Here is a 17,528-nt window from a genome sequence, read left to right as displayed (position 1 = left end):
TGCTGCAACTGGAGAAAGCCCTCGCACGGAAACGAAGACTCAACACAGTCATAAATAAATAAATAAATAAATAAATAAAAGACCGTGAATTTCTAAAAAAAAAAAAAAAAAAAATCTTAAAAAAAAAAAAAAAAAATATAAAATTATAAAAGACATGTGATGGCATGAGATCCTATATAAGGGGATTCAACCACAGTTGGGATGATTAGAGAAGGCATCCCTGAGCTAAGGGTTTTTTATGGGTAGAATTAGAGTGGATGTCAGCCACAAGAGTGAAGGACTAGAGGTAGTAATACATGTGATGAACACATATGTATACATATGAGAGTACATACATACAGAGTACTAAGACAACTACTCTGATTAGAATTAGTAATCCTTTGCAGGGAATGGAGAACATAAAAAGATACGGTTAGATTATGGATAATTTTCAAAAGCAAGCAAATTTAGACTTAATTTTGTCATTAAATGGAGACTCATGAAATGTTTCTAAGGCAACAAGAGATATAATAAAAGTATGAAAGTGAAGTTTGCAAAAAAATTACTTAGGCAGTGTTTGTGTGGTAGATTCAAGGCAGGTAGAGACGAATCATAAAGCTGATTTTGAATTTGTTTTGCAAACATCCAGGCAAGAAGTGATATGAGCAATGACAGTATTGGAAAGTTGAGAGTTAGAACAGTTTTGGGACAGAGGTTTCAGAAGTTGATAGCTTCTGCTTTTGCTGTGAAGCTCTTAAATGTTTGAGTTAGGGGATGGTCCAATGAGTACAGTTTGAAGTGAAGGGAATCTGTTTTCCTGATAAACTTTAACACAGGTTGTTGTAAGATTGATAAGAGTTAGAGTTGAGGTGACTGCAGGTTGTAGGTCCCATTGATTCTGTCGCCTGAATTATTTTGTACGTATATAACTTCTCATGTCAGCACCCATTAGGCAGGATAAAGGAGTAGAAGGAGTAAATGACTGAGAATTTACTTCTTTTCTAGTTATTATATTGGTCTGTTTTTATGCTTTTATAATTATGTTGTTTGAATACCTGTGGGGTCCTGTTGCCGTATTATTAACAGCTTTTTTACTATAGAAATTTAAAATATATTTAAAAAGTTAGAATAGTAAAATTAACTCCCATGTACCCTTCATCCAACTTTGGAATTACCCACTTAATCTTGTTATCATCTATAACTCTCTTCCCACTTTTTTTTTTTTTTAAAGTAAATCATGTCATTTTATCTGTAGATATTTCTTTATGTATATAAAAGATAAGGATACTTTTTTTTTTAACTTATCCACATTCCTTTAATGCCATTAAATACCTAGTTAATTCACATTTCCCCAGTCATCTTAAATGTTTACACTGTGTTTGAATTCGGGATTCAGATAAGTTTGTGAATGATTGATATTTCTCTTACTTTCTTCATCTTCCTTTTTTCCTCTTGCCTTTAAAAAAAACATCAGGTTGTTTATATCCATAGTTTTTCATAGCCTGGAGTTTGCTGGTTGCATCCCTATGGTGCCGTTTAGTTTTGAGGATTTTTGGAATAGAACTCAGATGGCTCCTACATCTTTAGACCTTAGCATGTGTTTTGCAGGTATTTTCTCCCAGTCTTTGGCTTGTCTTTTTATTCTTTTAACAGTGTCTTTTACAAAGCAGAAGTTTTTAATTTTAATGAAGTTTGACTTATCAACTTTCTCTTTCATGGACTGTACTTTTGGTACTGTATCTAAAAAGCCATCACCAAACCCAAGGTAACCTAATTTTTCTCCTGTTATCGTACAGGAGCTTTGTAGTTTAGTTTTATAGTTTCAGGACCATGATCCATGTGTGACAGATGATAAGATTTGTGTTGAAATTCACTTTTTTGCATGTGGATGTCCTGTTGTTCCAGCACCATTTGTTGAAAAGACTATCCTTTCTCCATAGAATTTCCTTTGTTCCTTAGAGATGAGTTGCCTGTATTTGTATGGGTCTACTTCTGTGCTCTCCTGTTTATCAGTCATTTTTAGTCTTTGCCAAGCTGATTAAAAGATCTCACATAGATTTGTATTTTTAAAAATTGTTCATATATTTGTGCCTTCTGGACTCCTCTTCTGAACTCTGATGCCCTTTGGGTGGTTTGTCTTTTTTTTTTGCTTGCTTGGCATATTAAGGAAAGTACTCCTTTGTTATCAATGTGGTTACAAACATTTTTCCCAGTTGGCTTTGTCTTTTTTTTCTTGCAGACATTCTGCACATTAAATTTGTCAAAATAGTGTCTTCAAGTATGAATTTTGAGTTTTTGAGCTATGCTTAGATAAGTCTTCCTTACTCCGATATTTTAAAATATTTATCCATTAAAAAATCATTATTTGGTTTTTTTATGTAATTATTTTACATATAATATTCTTTTATTACAAATTAAGTACAAGAACAGATAGACTTGTTTTTTAAACTTCATGGAATGGTTAAATTAATATTAGCCTCTATATCATTTTGATCCTGACTGATTTTTATAACCCATCTTGCAAGGTGGGTATCTAATTTTTGTATTGTGGTAAAATAATGCAACATAAAATTTACCATCTTTATGTACATTTTTCAGTGTTCAGTTTAGTGGTATTAAGTGCATTCGTATTATTGTGCAGTCATCTCTACAATCCATCTCCAGAGCTCTTTCCATCTTGGAAAACTGCAACTCTAAACCCATTCTTCACGCTCCCTAGCCCTTGGCAGTCACTATTCCACTTTCTGTCTCTGTGATTTTGGCTACTCTACTTCATAAAACTGGGATCATATGTTATTTGTCCTTTATTTGTGATTGGCTCATTTTAGTTAGCATAATGTCCTCAAAGTTCACCAGTCAGAATTTCCCGCCTTTTTAAGGCTGAATAATATTCCATTGTATGTATATTCATTTGTGGATGGACACTTAGATTGTTTCCATATTTTAGCTTGTGTGAGTAATGTTGCTATGAACATGGGTGTACAAATACCTCTTGGAGACCCTACTTTCAATTCTTTTGAATGTATACCCAGAAGCTGAATTTCTGGATCATATGGTAATGCTATAATATTTAATTTTTTGAAGAACGACTATACTGTTTTCCACAATGGCTGTAACTGTTTTACATTCCCATCAATAATGCACAAGGGTTCTAATTTCTTCATATCCTTGCCAACACTTTTTCTTATTGTCTATTCTCCATTTATTTATTGAAACTGGACTTTGTGGGGGAAATAGCAGTATTTAAAATGCCCTGGTTCTTTTGTTACATCCAAGAAGCTCTGCTAAGATACTCAGTGAGAACATTTACGGATGAGATAAAGAGGGGCCTGTGAAATCCTGAAATTGCAGGCTGAATTCTATATGCTTTTGTGCCTTTTCCTGGAGAAACTTCCATTGATTTAATTAGATTATGGGAAGTGGCGGGAAAGGGCAGAACAGGAAAGAGGGGAGGGAAAGAGGCGTATACATGGTGGGAGAAGGCAGCGCTGTGAGGTTAGGTTAGGGAATTCGCATCCGGATGCTGCGGCCCCAGGTGCGCGCCCACCCGCAGGTCCTGGCGCCATGCAGTGCATTCCCGCCCGCTGACGCTGGAGGGCGTGCCCGCGCACAGCCCACCCCGCGCGGACCCGGGAGACGCTCCAAGGGGCCGACAGGGGGCGTTGTATAAGGACGGAGGGAGCCCAACCTGGAGACTCCGAGCCCAGCCACCTTCCCGGTGGAGGGAGGCTCCGCGGCCCTGGGTCTGGTGGGCGGGGCCGGAGGGAGGTTTTCCCTGCGCACCGGGGGGAAGAGACCCCACCTCTTCCAAATCCTGAGGTCGCCTTTTGCTTTGGGGGCGCTGGAGGGAGCATTGCCCTGAGTCCAGTGACCTTTGAAAAATCGTCTCAGGTTGTCTCGGAGACAGGTGTCCCTGGATTAGAATCTCAGCTCTTCACTTCGCTGTGTGACCTTGGACAAGGAATCCACCTCTCTGAAGCTCAGTTCCCTCCACCCCTAAAATGGGGATAATGACCTGCCCAGATGGTATAGCCGGGGCGAGAATTAAATGAGACCCTGTGCCTGCAGGGCGCCCACGTAGCAGGGCACCTGGTACATGGTAAATCCTCAAACTACTATCTTACTATTGTTAGTATTACTCTTATTACCTATCATTGTTACTACAGTATTACTACTATATGATTACTATTACTGTATTACTATATTATTGTATTTATACATTGGGCTGCAGTTTGGCCATTCTAGATATCTGTCTCAAAAGACCTGTTCTTTTGGTTAGAACACGTAGTTCTAAAGCTTTTTAATCTTTTCCATTCTTAAAAGTTATCCAAGGGCCTAAAGTGTTTCTGTTTTTGTGCCATTCACTCCCATGCCATTGAATTTCACCCCATTTAAATTGATCTGGCCAAAATAGCTCTGTGAGCAGAGCGATCAGATGAAGACTCAGGATTGCCGGCTTGAAAGATTCCTGCCGGCTTCTTGCAGGAAAGAGAAAGAAAAGCCAGCCTCTTCAAGGATAACCCCAAAGGCCATGTGGCCCAAAGGCCCCAGGCTGGGACGCAGGCGATCTGGGTTCCGATTCGGGTTCTGCCCGCATGACTTCAGCAGCGTGCTCCGTCTCTGAATGTGTGCTCAGCTGGACACGACGAGGTCAGTGGATTTGCATCCTTTTGGTTCCTGCAGCTGTGATGACCTGGCTCCTGGTTCTCCCTTACCTATTAGAAGAGTCTGGTATTTGCACGGATGCGTGGGTCCGAGGAAGGAGAAACCAGCCGTTGCCAACCTCAAGGGGAGGACATGGATTCACAAAGTCCTCTGTTGGACTTAAGTTCAGCCACTGCCCACACATGACCTTGGCAAGTTACTCCTTATTCCTCCCCCAGGGGTCAGCATGTGGTGACATTCAGGGTAGGACACGTGTCCTTCAACCTTCACTTTCAGCTGGAGTCCCAGCCCGAAGCCCTGAAGAGAGAGAGGTAGCTAGAGGTGTCCATCAGCTGGAGCTCAAGGTCACCAGGGACCATGTTATGAAGGGAAAAGTGTCCAGCACTGATTGATCTCAGGCTCCAGTCAAAGGCAAGTCCACCTTCCTTTATGGAGCCCTTCTCCAGCTGAGCAAGGTCAGAGCGCCCTCTGCAAGGACTCTGGATAACCTAAGACTGGGTTCATGTCAAAGTCCATCCCTCTCTAGCCGTGCAACGTTGATGTGATGACCTAACCTCTGAGCCTCAGTTTCCTCCACTGGAAAATGAGGGTGTTGATTCTCCAAACTGATGGCACAGACATCACCCATGGAGCACTCCCCCACTCTGGCCTCTCACTGTGCTCGGGTTTGGATGCTTCCGTGCTGGTGTTGCTTTCTTCTTCTCCCTAATCAGGAGAATTGATACATTCTGCCCACCATCAAAGCTGAAGGTCAGGAGTTTAAATTGTGAACCAAGCTCCAAGATAAATGTTTCTCTGCACCGCAATGTTCATAGCAGCACTATTTACAATAGCCAAGACAGAGACGCAACCTAAGTGTCCATCAACAGATGAACGGATAAAAAAGATGTGGCACATATATATATAGTGGAATACCACTCAGCCATAAAAAGGAATGAAACAATGCCAGTTGCAGCAACTTGCATGGACCTAGAGACCATCACATTAACTACAAGTCAGACAGAGAAAGACAAATACCACGTGATATCACTTATATGTGGAATCTATAAAAAGGGGTACAAATGAACTTATTTACAAATTAGAAATAGACTCACAGACAGAAAACAAACATATGGTTACCGAAGGGGAAAGGAGGGGGAGGGATAAAGTAGGAGTTTGGAATTAACAGATACACACTACTATATATAAAATAGATAAACAAGGTCCTACTGTATTGCACAGGGAACTATATTCAATATCTTGTAATAACCTATAATGGAAAAGAATCTGAAAAAGAATCGATTCATATTATATCATAACTGAATTACTTTGCTGTACACCTGAAACCAACACATTTCAAATCAACTGTACTTCAATTTTTTTTTTTTTAATAAATGTATTTATTTATTTTTGGCTGTGTTGGGTCTGTTGCTGCCTGCGGGCTTTCTCTAGCTGCGGCGAACAGGGGCTACTCTTTGTTGCAGTGAGCAGGCTTCTCATTGTGGTGGCTTCTCTTGTTGTGGAGCACAGGCTCTAGGCACACAGGATTCAGTAGTTGCAGCACACAGGCTCAGTAGTTGTGGCTCTTGGGCTCTAGAGTGCAGGCTCAGTAAGTGTGGCGCACGGGCTTAGTTGCTCTGTGGCATGTGGGATCTTCCCGGACCAGGGCTTGAACCCGTGTCCCCTGCATTGGCAGGCAGATTCTTAACCACTGCACCACCAGGGAAGCCCTCAATTTTTTTAAAAAAAGGATACAACACTGTTTTTCTGATAGTAGCCATCCTAATGGATGTGAGGTGGTATATCATTGGAGTTTTCATTTGCATTTCACTAATGATTAGTGATGTTTGAGTATCTTTTCATGTATTTATTGGTCATTGTATATCTTCTTTGGAGAAATGTCTATTCAAATTCTTGGCCCATTTTTGAATTGATTTGTTTGAGTTCTAGAAGTTCCCTATATATTGTGGATCTTAATCCCTCATCAGATATATGATTTGCAAATTTCTCCTATTCTGTGAATTACCGTTTTACTCTGTTGACAGTATCTTTTGAGACCCAAAATTTAAAAATTTTTAGGAAGTCTGGTTTGTCTGTGTTTTCTTTTCTTGCCTGTGCCTTTGGCATCCTCTAATAAGTCATTACCAAATCCAATATTGTGAAGCTTCTGCCCTGTGTTGTCTTCTAAGAGTTTTCTAGTTTTAGGTCTTAGGTTTAGGTTATGGATCCCTTTTGAGTTATTTTTTGTATATGATGTTGGGAAAGGCTCCAACATCATTCTTTTGCATGTCGTTATCCAGTTTTCCCAGCACCATTTGTTAAGAAGACTGTCTTTTCCACTTTGAATGGTCTTGGCACCCTTGTTGAAAATCATTTGACCAGGTATGCACAGGTTTAGTTCTGGACTCTATTCTGTTTTATTGGTTTATATGTCTGGCTTTATGCCAGTACTGGCTTTATTTTTTAGGTTAAATCTTTGATCTATTTGGAATTTGTTACAAGGATTGAGTTACAGGGATCCAGCTTTTTTTTTTCAGACTAAATGGCTAATCCATATCACTTATTAAATAACTATGATTCTCCATTGATGCCAAATTTCATCATGAACTTTTCTAATATATGGGTCCTTTTATCTCTTCCTTTGATCTTTAGCACTCTGTTCCTAGGCTAATCCCATATTTTTTTATTTACCCTATCTTGATAGTACATTTTAATCCTTAGTAAGGCTGGGTTCTGATTTGATTTTTGTTTGTTTGTTTTGGCCATGCTGCATGGCTTGTGGGATCTTAGTTCCCCGACCAGAGATTGAACCCATGCCCCCTGCAGTGGAAGTGCAGAGTCCTAACCACTGGACCACAAGGGAATTCCCTGGTTTCTGACTTTTGGAAGGCTGATGCCTTATAGAGCACATTGTCTAAACTTACCTGATATGGTCATTTGACCCTTACCTTGAATTCTTCCATAGGTACTAGCACATCACTTTAAAATTACTTATCTTTGTTACTATAACTCATGACTATGAATAAAACATAAGTTAATATCCATGAAAAATTTGCAAATGAATACCTTAACCTATTTCATATTATTTCACCAGTCAGTAAATCAGTGTTGAAAGTTCTGCTACCCATCTCAAGGTTTGACTCTGTTTTTAGTCACATATATTTATCTTTTCTCATTTTCTCATTTGTCTCTTTTAGCTTGAAGGCATTTTAAAACTTTCTAATTTGATTCTTGGTAGGTTTATTTTAGTAACCTAAAGTTTGGGAATTAGGATAATATAAACATAGTTTTTCCATGAAGTTAAGGTCTATAAACATTTTGTCACGAATTTTTTTAAAAAGCATATTAAGATGGAACCCTATAAAGTCCTGATTTCAAACTATATTGCAAAACTATAGTAATCAAAACAGTGTGGTATTGGTATAAACAAAGATAAATTGATCAGTGGAATGGAATAGAGAGCCCAGAGATAAACCCACACGTATGTGATCAATTAATTTGCAACAAAGGAGCCAAGAATATACAGTGGGTGTTGGGAAGACCAGACAGCCGCATGCAAATAATGAAACTGAACCACTATCTTATACCATACACAAAAATTAACTCAAAATGGATTAAAGACTTGAATGTAAGACCTGAAACTATAAAACTCCTAGAAGAAAACGTAGGAGGTAAGCTCCTTGACATTGGTTTTGGCAGTGACTTTTTGGATTTGACACCAAAAGCAAAGGCAACAAAAGCAAAAGTAAACAGGTGGGACTACATCAAACTAAAAAGTGTCTCTACAGCAAAGGAAACCATCAACAAAATGAAAAGGCAGCCTACAGAATGGGAGAAATTATTTGCAAAACATATATATTATAAGGGGTTAAAATTCAAAACATATAAAGAACATATACGACTCAATTAAAAAACAAGCAATCTGATCTAAAAACGGGCAGAGGAACTGAATAGACATTTTTCCAAAGAAGACATACAAATGGCCAACAGGCACATGAAAAAGTGCTGAACATCACTAACCATCAGGAAAATGCAAATCAAAACCACAATGAGATATCATCTCACACCAGTTAGAATGACTATTACCAAAAAGAGGAAGAAATAGCAAGTGTTGGCAAGGATGTGGAGAAAAGGGAACCCTGGTGCACTGTTGGTGGAATGTAAATTGGTGCAGCCACTACGGAAAACAGTGTAAAGGTTCTTCAAAAAACTAAAAATAGAACTGTCATACCACCCAGCAATTTCACTGCTGGGTACCTATCCAGACAAAATGAAAACACTAATTTGGAAAGATACATGCACCCCAGTGTTCAAAGCTGCAATATTTACAATAGTCAAGACATGGAAACAACCTAAGTGTCTATCGACAGGTGAATGGATAAAGAAAATGTGATACACACAACACACAGACATAGACATATATACAGTGGAATATTATTCTGCCATAAAAAAGAATGAAGTCCTGACATTTGTGACAACATGGATGAACCTCAAGGGCATTATGCTAAGTGAAATAAGTCAGACAGAGAGACAAATACTGTGTGATCTCATTTATATATGGAATCCAAAAAAAGAAAGAAAGAACTCATAGATACAGAGAACAGATCGGTGGTTGCCAGAGGCAGGGTGTGTGGTCGAAAAGAGTGAAGGTGGTCAAAAGGTAGAAATTTCCGGGGCTTCCCTGGTGGCGCAGTGGTTGAGAATCTGCCTGCCAATGCAGGGCACATGGGTTCGAGCCCTGGTCTGGGACGACCCCACATGCCGCGGAGCAGCTGGACCCGTGGGCCACAACTGCTGAGCCTGCGCATCTGGAGCCTGTGCTCCACAACGAGAGAGGCCGCGACAGTGAGAGGCCCGCGCACCGCGATGAGGAGTGGCCCCCGCTCGCCACAACTGGAGAAAGCCCTTGCACAGAAACGAAGACCCAACACAGCCAAAAATTAATTAATTAATTAAAAAAAAAAAAAAGTCAGCCTCAGAGTAGCGTTGCAAATAACTGTTTAGTGTCAGCAAGAAAAAAAAAAAAAAATCTAGGGCTTCCCTAGTGGCGCAGCGGTTGAGAATCTGCCTGCCAATGCAGGGGACACGGGTTCAAGCCCTGGTCTGGGAAGATCCCACATGCCGCGGAGCAACTGGGCCCGTGAGCCACAACTACTGAGCCTGCGCGTCTGGAGCCTGTGCTCCGCAACAAGAGAGGCCGCGATAGTGAGAGGCCCGCGCACCGCGATGAAGAGTGGCCCCCGCTTGCCGCAACTAGAGAAAGCCCTCGCACAGAAACGAAGACCCAACACAGCCAAAAATAAAAAAAAAAAAAAAAAAAAAAAAATCTAACACATTAAATGCCATTAGTCTGAATTTGATGGGTTTTGTAGTATTATATTAAAAAAAAAAAAAAAAAGGTAGAAACTTCCAGTCATAAGATAAATAAGTTCTAGGGATGTAATGTACAGCATGGTGACTATAGATAAGGTTGTATTATATATTTGAAAGTTGCTAAGAGAGTAGATCTTAAAAGTTCGCATCACAAGAAAAAAATTTATAATTATGTGCAGTGATGGATGTTAACTAAACTTATTGTGGTAATCAGTTTGCAATATATACATATATCAGGTCATGATGTTATACACCTAAAACTAATACAATGTTATATGTCAACTGTATTTCAATAAAAAAGAAAAACATCAGATCCTCTTATGAAATTATGCAAAAATGAGTGACCAGTTACTTAGCTCTAAAACCTAGTCTTAAGTCATATTCTATGTAGAAATGCATATGAATTGCAACTTTAAGAGATTTCACAACTACGACTTTCAAGATGCAGGGTACTTAGGATTCATTGTATGTCTTCTACCATTCTTTAGTACAACTTCTGTGAAAAACTATTTCCTGTCGGGTGTCATTACATGATACTTTATCTTGCACCAATGTATTACATTCACATTAAAAAAAAAAAAAGAGAGAGAGAATCATTCTCTCCCCAAAAAGGGATTGTTAAGTAAGTTTGGGAAACACCCTATACCATACCCATCTAGGAGTTTTGTCATGCTCGTTAGCATATTAAAGACTCTAAGAATTCCCATAGCAAAGACCTTTCTCTAACTTTGTTTACCTCAGGGTTTCATAATTAATGTGACAGAAGTAGGTTGTTTCATGTAATATCTGATCTTGAAGAGCTTATGTTTAATGAAACAAATGCACTATAGTAAATGCTACCCAACCAACATATGATTTTGTAGTAGATTCAGCAAATACCAACTTAATGTCCATTCAGAACAGCAAAATTTGTGCAGGTGTCCTAAAGCAGTATGTGAATTTCATTTAGTGGTAATATTCTCTCCATACAAATAGAGACAAAATATAAAGCGTGTTAGGTTGCTCGCCAGAATACACACAGGATTGAGACAAACTGGAACCAAAGCTCATATGTCCAAACAATGATGTCTAGGCTGTGTTTACAAACAGAACCAAATTTCAAAGTGTACTCCCCGCCCCCCCCCCCAAAAAAGCAAACATATTTATATGGAATCCCACAAATTCAGGGTTTGGATATTGGTTGAGCTGTCTGTCAATCTCCAAGTTTACCAAATAGGAATCCTCATTTACAGAACAGGAAGAGTGTTTTATTTTTCCCTTTTTTTAAAAAAAATTAATTTAATTAAAAAAATTTTTTTAGGTAAATCTTCAATTAAGCAAGGACTTCTGGCATTTGCTAATTGGAAAATAATAAATTTATTCCTGTATATAATTATGACATAAATGTGTAAATAGAAATGGCTTAGGAAATAGTACAGATTTTTAAAAAAATCTTTCAAGTCCATGTTTTTCTGGACAATTACCAATACATGTTAAATGTAGCTATTTTGAATTTAAATTAAGATATTTGCTTTTTAACCCAGCTGTCAAGGGTGTAAATCAGGAAATAACAATAACTGAAGATTTCTGTTGAATGTACATGAACTGTTTTTCTGGTAATGTGGTATGTTCAGAGAGGCATTCACACGGAGTTTCTCAGGCTACTCTACTTCAAGTAAGGTACCAACTTGTGAATTCTCAAAGCAGTTAAGTGTAGTATTCAAATGCTTTTGTCTTTTACAAAGTTGGTAGCTTTTATATGTTACTAAGTATTTTAGGTGTTAAAAAAATGCATTGTAATCAGTGGTTGCCAAGAGTTAGGGTTATAATTATAAAGGGAAGTGCAAGAGAGTTTCTTTGTGATGATGGAACAATTTTGTATCTTGATGGTGATGCAGGTGACATGAATTTATACAGTCTTTAGTGTACATCCAAAAAAAAGTCTGTATAAAAACTGGTAAAATCTGAATAAGGTCTGTTGTGTGGTTTAGTTAATAGTATTATACCAAATGTCAATTTACTGTTTTGATAATGTCCTATGGTTATGTGAGATGTTTTTCTTTTGGGGAAAGTGTACATGGGAACATTGTATTAGTCTTGCAACTTCTTGTGAAATCTAAATTATTTTAAAATCAAAAAGTTTTTAAAAAATGCTATTTATACTTCTATTCAGTACACTAACCGATTAAAAAAATACTTTCATGTTTCTCAGAGCCAGATGTGCAACTTTAGTTCTTAACAGATTTCTTGAGGACTAAATGCTATTTACTTTTATTCAGTCATTTAGTAACTGTTCATTAACTGTCTACAGTAGGAGGCATTACAGTGTCTTAAGAAAATGGGCTTTGGAGTTGGCTCTGGTTCAAATCCTGGCTCTTCTACTTTTAGCTGTGTGAACTTGGGGAAGTTACTAAATCTCTCTGAGCTTCAGTTTCTCCATCTATAATGGGAATAATGATAATGATACACGCTTACTGAGCATTATAATATGTGATGAGTTATTATTTGCACCTTATATAATTTAACTCATTTAATCCTTATAACAATCCTATGAGACCTATGAGAAAGGTGCCATTTTGACATTTTCAAATGAGGAAATTTAGGCACAGAGAAGCTAAGTTACTTGCACAAGGTCACTCAACTGGGAAATGCTGGAACCTAGATTAAAACTCAGCTGGATTTTCTGTTTTTGCTATACAGAACTAGCTTGTTGGCGACCAACTGTCCCACCAAGAACAACTAAAAAGAAAAATAAAATGTATTTAAAAAATTTGTTTGAAGGTTTTGGAGACCTACCAGGAGAGTCAGGACATTATAGGCCACCATCCTGAAGTCACGGGAAGCCGAGAGAAGTTGCCTGGTGTTCAGTGTGACCCTTCTCCTTAGGGCATTTGCTGATTTGTAAGTTGTGGCTGAGAGACTGAGAAGATGAGCAGAAAGTGGTCCCAGAAAGTTGAGGAGCTGAGCAGATCTGTCAGTCTTACAGACCTTGTGGACAAAACTTTGGGTTCAGGCGCCAACAAGGAGGAGGAAGCCTGGTAGATACTGGAGTCCTGGTTGGGGGAGGAGTGAACCAGAAATGGACAAGGGCTCCCAAAGATTGAAGCTCAGCTTCCAATCAGCTCAGTTTGTTATTGGTTTAGGGTAATCTGCCCCTACTCTTAACTGCCTGCCAGAAGCCGAAGTGAATGCTTTCTGGAGAAATATAAAATCATTCTAAGCCTCAAATTATTTACTTAATTTTCCACAAACGAAGTCTAGCACTTAGTCAAAAATCATTAGGCATATCAGGCAACCAGACCAATTTATTCAAAACAGAGAGGTATAGGTAGTGGAGTTATCAGATTTGCTTTTTAAATAACTAAGATTAATATATTCAGAAATTTATTTAACAAGATGAAGAACTTCAGAGAATTAGAAACTATAAAAAGGAATCAGATGAATATTTTCAAACTGAAAACTGAGATTAAGAATTCAGTAGATGACTTTATCAAGCAAAAGAGAGATTAAAAAAAAGGATTAGACATTTTTTGAGAACCAAAGTGTAGAGAATTTCTCATTAGTGGACTTGCACTTAAGGAAATCCTAAAGTGAGTTCTTTAGGCAGAAGGAAAATGATCCCAAATGGAAGCACAGAAAGGGTATAGAAAGGACAGAAAGGGTAAATTTGTGGGTATATCTAAATGAATGTCTTACAGAGTTTAAATTATATGGAGAATTAAAGAATACTTAATGGTAGCACAAAGATGGGGCAAGAATAAACAGTGTTAACGTTCTGTGGTTCTTTTATTGTCTTGGTGATGTGTAAGTACTAATTTAATTCCTACATGGAACATTGTAATCTCTAGGGCAACTACTGTAAGAATAGTAACATAATGTATAAATAACAAGCTACCACGGGGGAAATGAAATAATGAAACATTTAACACTAAAGCAGGCAGAAAAGGAGAGAAAAAGGAACAGAAGAGGACAGGTGGTTCAAATAGGAAACAGTCCAACGGTAGATTTAAATCCAAACAGTTAATTAACTATGTTAGATGTAAATAGATGTATGCTGATAAAAAATATAGTCAGATCTGGCTTTGTTCTAAAAGAGCCCTGGCGGTCTAGTGGTTAAGACTTCGCCTTCCAATGCAGGGAGTGCAGGTTCGCTCCCTGGTCAGGGAGCTAAGATCCCACATGCCTGGCAGCCAAAACACCAAAACATAAAACAGAAGCAATATTGTAACAAATTCAGTAAAGACTTTAAAAAAAAAAAGGTTCACATCAGAAAAAAAATATTTAAAAGAGCCAGTTATTTACAGCTTGTAAGAGTTGTAGCTTGAAGTTTAGGATACAGAAAAGTTGAGGGAATTCCCTGGCGGTCCAGTTGTTAGGACTCTGCTCTTTCACTGCCGTGGCTTGGGTTGGATCCCTGGTTGGGGAACTAAGATCCCGCAAGCCGCGCAGCATGGCCAAAAAAAAGACAAAAAAAAGTTGAACGTAGAGTTGGAAAAAGGGTATACTGTGCAAACTTAACTAAACCAGCCCTGGTACTTGTGCCATGCTGTACTTAGCTCATAATGTGGTTGCTAGATTTAAATCAGATAATCTTAGAGATTTCAAAAGCAATGTCCTCTGTGTTAGGTACCCAGTAAATTTAACTATTACGTCTGAGGCACCTTGTTTCTTTTTTTTAAACATAATTTATTTTTCTTTTTTTTATTAAAGAAAATTTTCAACTTAAGTATAGTTGATTTATAATGTTGTTAGTTTCAAGTGTACAGCAAAGTGAGTCAGTTATACATATATATATATATTCTTTTTCAGATCCTTTTCCATTATAGGTTATTATAAGATATTGAATATAGTTCTCTGTGCTATACAGTAGGTCTTTGTTGTTTATTTTATATATAGTAGTGTGTATCTGTTAATCCCAAACTCCTAGTTTATCCACCCCCCTTCCCCTACCTTGTTTCTGGAAATAGTATTCTTTTTTCATTTTGAGTCGATAGACCAAGGACAGTGTCTCTTGTACCATTGTACGCATCTGACTCATGGGTTGCTTGATTTTTCAGTAGCTTCCATATGTACACATTTTATCCCTTTTCTTAAGTTTTATGTTTTCATTTAACTCACCATCACGGCTGTTATCTCTTATCTTTATTTTAAATCTACTCTGTGGTGCCTCTGCCTACTGATAATGTGTGAATTATTTTATGCTGAAGTAATCTACTTTGAGTACTATCTGTAGAGTTTCCGAACTAATGACATTCTTCCTTTTTTCCCCTGTACTTTTATGAAAATGTTCAAATTCTTCAGAATTATTCTTTTATAAATTATCATCCATATAATGAATATAGATTTCCTCAGTCATGTCACCTGTCTTTTGGTATGAGGGCTGTTTGAAGAGTAGGTAATGGTGTAATTATTTATAAAATAATACCATAGAAGTAATTAGAGAATCTTGTCTGGATCTTTGCTTTGTATGACAGTCTGTCGTACGTTGGTTAAACATCAATTGGAGACATTTTAAAAGGCTTTTGTTCTGTTCTGCTTTTGATGTTTCATTTAGCTTTTTGGGAAGTCACATTGCTTTTTGTTGGACTGAAGGAAAGGATTAAAAATGATTAAAATGATTATATTGAGTCAGATCTGAATCATCCAAAATTGGTTTCCCTAGACAACCAAAATAGTGGTAATTTTGGATTGAATTTGGCCTTCTACCCATAGGTTAGTGGGTACATTTGTATCTGTGGAATATTATATAAGCCTTTCAGAATTGGCTAGACTTAATGAGGGCTTTTCTTTGGGGTTTCTTTCTCTTTTAGGACATGTGAAAATGAAATTTGCTGTAGTTAATTTGGTGGGTAGCAGTAAAACCAAATATCTGTGTCCTTTCTTTCTGAATATGAGGCTTAATACTGAAAGTTTTTAAATAACCTTTTTCTTATAAATTTTAACTGACGTTAACAAAACTGTGTGAGTCCTTGCAATTTAAGTAATAGTTTCTTCATAGCAAGTCATCTGACCTGGACTGTCAAGGAAGTTAACTACTAGGGATGGTAGAACTCATTAATTTTGGTTTCACTCCTGTATTTATTACTATTCGTTTCTCTTTGAACAGGTTGTTCCTTTCAACAGCTTTTGATGAAATTCAGAAACATACTTTTTTACTTGAGCGGTTGTCATGAGTAAAAATGAAGTAGGAAAATAAAATCGCAGATTAATGAGAGCCATGTTGTATTGTTCACTAGGCAGTGAAATCAGCTGTGCAGACCATCACTGTTGGAGGAGTGAGCACATCACAATTTAAGACAATTATTCCTCTGGCAACTGCTCCCAATGTCCAGCAGATTCAAGTGCCCGGAAGCAAGTTTCATTATGTCCGACTTGTTACTGCCACAACAGCCAGTAGCTCCACCCAGGCAGTTAGTCAGAATCCCAGTACAAACACTCAGCCTCTTCAGCAAGGTTAGTAACCATTTTTTTTTTTTTAATTTATTTTTTATTTTTTGCTGTGTTGGGTCTTCGTTGCTGCACGTGGACTTTCTCTAGTTGCGGCGAGCGGGGGCCACTCTTCATTGTGGTGCACGGGCTTCTCATTGCGGTGGCTTCTCTTGTTGTGGAGCACGGGCTCCAGGCGAGCGGGCTTCAGTAGTTGTGGCACACAGGCTCAGTAGTTGTGGCACACGGGCTTAGTTGCTCTGCGGCATGTGGGATCTTCCCGGACCAGGGCTCGAACCCACGTCCCCTGCATTGGCAGGCGGATTCTTAACCACTGCGCCACCAGGGAAGCCCTAGTAACCATTTTTTTAAAAACAATAATTAATGCTTTGAACATTATTATAGAAATTGGTCCTTTTCTTGCTGAAATCCTGATTAAGTATGGCATTTCAGCTGAGTATGAATCAGCAGCTGTTGCAGAAGGCAGTGAAATAGAATCCCAGTTGTATATAACTATAGTATTTTGTTCTGCTAGAAACTGATACACGGTGTGCTGTAATACCAGATAATCATACTTAGTCATCAATTTGTGGGTAGCCATGTTATTGCTGGTTTAAAAGCCTACCGTTATGCCAGTGGGATAGTTTAAATGGAACTAAATTATTTATCTTATTTTCTAAGCTACAAAGCCGTCTAAACTACACAGGGTTTGGGGGTCAGTTGAAATGACCAGTAGGCAAGGTATAAATGATAAATATGAGCTTTCATCCTTTACTTACTTTGAATCTGTAATTGCTAATGAAAGTCAGTTAAAATGTTATTTTACTCATTGGTATTTTTCCTGAAAAGTATTCCTGTTTGTAGTCCTGCTTTGTTTGTGTTTAATCCTTGCAGCCACCTGATACACATACACAGACTCACACACATAACCTTTCTCCATATTTATCTACTTGTTAAAAAATTGAAACTGTGAAAGGATGAGGACAGTTTATATTTGGGGCCTAATTTTTTTCCTTGGAAGACTACTGCATATTCTGTCAATGTCAAAATGACATGGCAAGTGAATGATCTGTTGTTTGCTGGATGTAAATAGATGAATTAAAGACCATTTGTTTGCGCCTTCAGTT

The 17,528-nt window shown here is 38.0% G+C and overlaps 1 protein-coding gene and 1 long non-coding RNA gene across 9 annotated transcripts in view; both read left to right on the top strand.

Annotated features, from left to right (window-relative positions):
- LIN54 (lin-54 DREAM MuvB core complex component) overlaps nucleotides 1-17,528 on the top strand; it is a 70,775-nt gene that overhangs the window by 34,123 nt on the left and 19,124 nt on the right. For all 8 annotated transcript variants that reach the window (XM_082463635.1, XM_082463639.1, XM_082463633.1 and 5 more), the window contains exon 5: nucleotides 16,212-16,428. In XM_082463635.1, the coding sequence (XP_082319761.1) occupies nucleotides 16,212-16,428 (217 nt within the window). The remainder of the gene's footprint in view (nucleotides 1-16,211; nucleotides 16,429-17,528) is intronic.
- Nucleotides 1,516-14,270, top strand: LOC309661748. Its single transcript, XR_014264247.1, has 2 exons — nucleotides 1,516-9,283; nucleotides 10,023-14,270. It is a non-coding gene; the product is annotated as an uncharacterized lncRNA (long non-coding RNA).

The sequence above is a fragment of the Balaenoptera physalus genome (assembly GCF_965194825.1).
Source record: "Balaenoptera physalus genome assembly, chromosome: 5".
NCBI classification, from domain to species: domain Eukaryota; kingdom Metazoa; phylum Chordata; class Mammalia; order Artiodactyla; family Balaenopteridae; genus Balaenoptera; species Balaenoptera physalus.
Note: the sequence above shows the minus strand (reverse complement) of the source record. Positions and strands in the feature narration are given on the sequence as shown.